Consider the following 5,056-nt stretch of genomic DNA (forward strand, 5'->3'; position numbering starts at 1 on the left):
TGGGGGGGGGGGGGGGTTAATGGGACTTATAGTCAAAAACCGATTAATCTCAACCATTTTTAGAACAAACCACACTGGCGCATGTGGTGCAGCTGTTGGGAGTTTAGATATCGTGCATAGAGGACCTGAGTTTGTTTTCCGTGAGTGGGGAAGGGAGGATTTTTATCGAGTATCTCGGCCTTTCTGCTGAGATGTTGTTTCCCTCTCTCAGCTGGTGTTAGCCCGGACAGGCAAGGTCGAAGCCTGCCTCCTAAATTTATGATCTAAATGGTATTGCTAGGGGTGTAAAAACGCAAGAGCAAAAAAAAAAAAAAGTCACGTGACGCAGAGCAGACGCTAGCGATGAGTCGCGAGGTGTGTATCCCTTTGCGCGACAACATCACACGGCGTGTTGACTGGCACTCCCTGGCTTGGTATTTTGACCAATGGCGATGCTTTAAACCTGTCACATCCCCCAGTCCGTCGCGTGCGACAAGGTCTCGGTCGCCACAGGGACCAATCGCAAGTGACAGTCGCGGGAGGCTAGACATCGCGTCGCGAGTAATACGGGGTGCCCACTACCGATGAGATCGGCCGACTGGGTCGCCTAAAAAACAAACGTGTTTGTTTTCAATTTCAGGCGACCGAGTCGGGCGATCGGCCCGATCCAGCCGTAGTGGGCACCCTGTATAAGGAGACGAGTTCTTTATAATCTTACTTGGTTCATTTTGGAGCGGCAAGGACACGCGGGCGAGGCGACGTCGCGTCTCGCATAAGGAGACAATACTCTAAGGCATCGCTAATCTAGCTTTTAAAAAAATGCCAGTGGCGACCAGCAGTGGCATGTTCGTGAATGTCCTTCCTTGGTGTGGTATTGTGTATTTTGTATCCTTTGTACACAATTACCTTCTTTGTATGCATTAATGTAATTTGTGTATTTAAGTATGTATTAATATGTCATTGTGTTCGTTTGCCATTGTAGCCTTAATGTTTCCACTGGGATCAATAAAGTGTAATGTATTTTATAACTTGTTACTCTTGTTCAGGTCTTAAATAACCTACTAGTGTTGATAGGGACATTTAACTGTTACCATTTCGCCATTTCTTGTTCAGGTCCGAGAGTATGTACAGAGTGATGTTGAAAACGCACTTCGCACAATCGCAAACACCGGGCGTGTCTGGGTGACTTTTGAAGCGAACTACGCCATCTACTCCTCGGTGCAAGTGAGTACAAAAACCAGAAAGACACGCAACACTTTTTTGTTTTGTTTTGTATTGTTTTGTTGTGTTCTATTTTTTATTTTATTATTATTTATTTTTTAAATTTAAAAAAATTATTATTATTTTTATTCTTTTTTTTTTCTTTTTTTTTTGGGGGGGAGGGGGGTGGTTGTTGTTGTTTATTCGCAACCGTATAAGGTCATGTGAGCGCGCGAGACATATTAAGCATTTTCAGTTGGTACAAAATTTTGAAATTTGCCCGGAAGGCGGCCGAAGCAAGGCGTTGCAGTAGAAAGGCTGCAGAAAGAGTCTGGAGCCCAGAGAAAGGGATAAAAGAGGTGAGGGGGTGGGAGCAGAAAGTGGAGACGAAAGCAGACGACAGAACATTATTAGAGAGCAAGAAAGGGTGTGCAAGGATAAATTTTTAGAGAAGAAAATTTGCATCGCTATCTAAAGGGTTGGTCTAAAAGTCTTCTCTCATGTTTCCTCTTGAAATGTCAATTCCTATGCTGAACAAAATTTTGTCTTAAGATTTTCAAAGCCTTTAGTTTAGTTTTTATTAAGGTCATATGAGCGCCTAGGTTGAGATGTAAACAGAGAAGTCCAAACAGATAATAATAATAATAATAATAATAATAATAATAATAATAATAATAATAATAATAATAATAATAATAATAAATAGCATTTGTATAGCGCATAACCCCGCTCGACAGCAAGCTCTATGCGCGTTACACTATATTATTACACCAGCAGACCATAGAACACTTAGAAACACTCTCAGCTTTCCGGGAAGCATACAGTGCAAGCAGCAGATGAAGCGCTCAAACATTAACAAACTGACAAGATCTTTCATTGTCTATTGCTGGGTACCCATTCCCACTTGGGTGAAGTGGGGAAAACTCGTGTAAAGTGCCTTTCCCAAGGACACAACGTCGGGTCCCTGACAGGATTCGAACCCACGACCTTACAGTTGCGAGTCCGAGAGCCTAACCCCTAGGCCACCGACGCCACCTCTCTAGCCTCAACAGCATAAAGACTGCTTCGACTATCAAAGCACCTCGGAAATAGCAGTTCCCAAAGAGTGATAAACATATAAAAGAAGTAGAGGGGAAATGACGATAGTAAGGATGACGAAATAAAAAGCAGCAGTTCTCACTATGCTGTTGCGGCACAGTAAGAGCATGACATTGGTAAATCAGCCCATTTACAATTCTACTGTGCTTAAGAACATATTAATGTCCTCCTTTTGGGAATGGCCTAAAGACACTTCAGTTAGTAGCTCTGCCAATTATGAAAGCAATTAATAAAATAATTGTGAAGCGTCGTAGTTTTTCTAAGGGATGTTATCTTAGTTTTAGCCATCCATAATCAGAGTGATGTATATAAAACTTTAAAAATTAATTATAATATTACGATTTGGGTTACTTGAAATGTATTAAATCTTGTACATTTTATCTTTTGTCCCAAATTCAGAACAACGTGCTGGTGGATAAATCACCGATTGCTTTGAGCAAATCGATGAAAAACTCCGTAGAAAGAATGGGAATGCAGAAAGCGTATGTGAGTATATTTGTGCTTTTTCTTTTTGGTTTTGGTAAGCGTTTCACGGCACTTACAACACAATTAAGGGCATATTATCATAAGTGCCGTAGAGATTAGAGGTGTTACTGGAGAGTAACAAACACCAGAAAGAAAGAGAAGACGTATGGACGATGAGTGTTTGGTAGGATCGAAGGCGCAGTTCACATACCAGCACCCGAAACCACCAGCTGTGCTTTTTCTACCACATGCTTTCTTGGTTGTTGTTTTTAAAGCCCCTCTCTAAATATCCTGTCACAGCTACTGTTCTAATTAAAATTGACCAACACCTCGCAGTTAGCTCAGTATGTATTATGAATGGATGTCTCTCGTAACACATATTGTGTGTTATTGCGCCCCCTTCGACACAATTTAGATCTTTTAGGAGGAGGGCTTCAGACCCTGCCTGTCAGAGCTAACCCAGGCTGAGAGAGGGATACAGCATCCCAGCAGAAAGACTGAGATACACGATACATCAAATTCCGATCTCCTGCATGCGACAGCGCAGGCGCTGGTGATTGGCCATCTGCCGGATCTCTCATAATGTGGAGATCTTGAATGTGGGTTGTTTGGGGAGTTTTCAAGACCCATTACCTCGTCTGACTTAGATGATTTCTAACGGAAACATGAGTTCAATTTGTAGGTCCCGCCTGTTTACATAAGCTTATATAGTAACAAGCTTAATAAATAATAATATTATTATGAACTATGAACCCGTCGCACAAAGCAGGGCTCATGACTTTGTATCTTAATCCATTTGGGTGCATGTATTAGTGTTTGTTTCCCTTGAATTTTGCACAATATTATTGTCTTTGCAGGTCTTCATAATATTATACATCATCTACGTTACGTATGTCAGTGAGGAGGATGAGGAGGAGGAGGAGGAGGAGGAGGAGGAGGAAGAGGAGGAGGAAGCAAACCTTAAAGATACTTTGTATTTTTCTTTGTTCTTTAGAATCGAGATTCTGTCGTTCTCATCAAGTTCTTGGCTTTCTTGGAGAAAGAGGTAAGAATCAAAACTGATTGAATTGTTACTCAAGTTGCAGTAACTAATAAATCGTATTATAGTCATTTATCTCCTCCTAGCACACTCACACAATTTCAAATTGATTACCAATTTCGCCACGCTGGTGGGAACACAAAGCGTTGCAATCAGTGGGGGTGCAAATCACTATCACTCAGGTATTGGTATTTCGTATGTACCTATTGGCAATAGGAAGAGGTGTCTTTTTCTGTGAATAGGTCATCTCGCTAAAGATCTCATGGCTTCTCGGCTGTACGTTCTCTTAACCTCCACCAAAGATCGTGTTGTGAACAACCTTTGACCACACTGAAGCAAACGTTTAGCTTAGTTTCCTATGATATCCAATAGTTATAATATATACTAGAAAGCAGTGTGCCTCACTTTTTACTTCCAAGCAAGTACACGTCGTTTTCTATAGCCCTACCTTTCGTATTCCATTATAAACCTTTTCTGTTCAGATTCCTTAAAGTTCTTCCTTACCTACTCTGTGATGATCCATTCTTTCCTTCCTTCGGATGCTTTAAAAAAAGTTATGTTACTCTGATCTTTCCCCATAACCCATATGTTTAGGTTCTCTAAGTAGGTTGCTCTGGGCCTACCTCAGCCTCGTTTGCCAGTGAGAGCTAGATGTTCAAGACCTTTATGTCTATTCCGGAGTCCCAAAACGCATAATTTGTCTCTATGAGGATCTATAGTTTATAACAAAACTTATTATGGATGTTTTGCCATACTTTCTGTCTCTAGATCGAAGCTGGCAGGGAATGGACTGAAGTCTCTGCGGCCGAAGAACTGGACAAGAGAAGATCGTAAGTAAAGTTGTGTTTTAACAATATTCTGGGGGTCTGGCTTCTTTGGGTCTTAGCAGGTATTTATTTAATTATTCACGAGTATCTCTCTCTCTCTCTCTCTCTCTCTCTCTCTCTCTCTCTCTCTCTCTCTCTCTCTCTCTCTCTCACACACACACACACACACACACACACACACACACACACACACACACACACACACACATACACATACATATACAAACATACATACAATCACACACACACACACGCGCACACACAAACACACACACAGACAGACAAACACACACACACACACACAGACAGACAATCACAAACATTTATAATTGGTGTTATTTTATTAAACATACAAGTACGTGTGTGTATCAATGAAGTACAAATACAATGAAAACAAAAACACCAAGTTAACAAGCAAATAAACAAACAGGCACACGAAATTTAATGG

General features: G+C 41.1%; 1 protein-coding gene across 1 annotated transcript in view; it reads left to right on the plus strand.

Moving 5' to 3' along the window:
* The window catches only part of LOC101856574 (xaa-Pro aminopeptidase 1), a gene marked incomplete at its 5' end in the record, with an annotated part of 51,255 nt that overhangs the window by 34,390 nt on the left and 11,809 nt on the right, over positions 1–5,056 (plus strand). Inside the window, 4 exon segments of the mRNA XM_005097656.3 lie at positions 1,093–1,203; positions 2,677–2,763; positions 3,737–3,787; positions 4,550–4,611. Coding sequence (XP_005097713.2) covers positions 1,093–1,203; positions 2,677–2,763; positions 3,737–3,787; positions 4,550–4,611 — 311 coding nt within the window.

This window comes from Aplysia californica, unplaced genomic scaffold, assembly GCF_000002075.1.
Source record: "Aplysia californica isolate F4 #8 unplaced genomic scaffold, AplCal3.0 scaffold00160, whole genome shotgun sequence".
In the NCBI taxonomy this organism is placed as follows: domain Eukaryota; kingdom Metazoa; phylum Mollusca; class Gastropoda; order Aplysiida; family Aplysiidae; genus Aplysia; species Aplysia californica.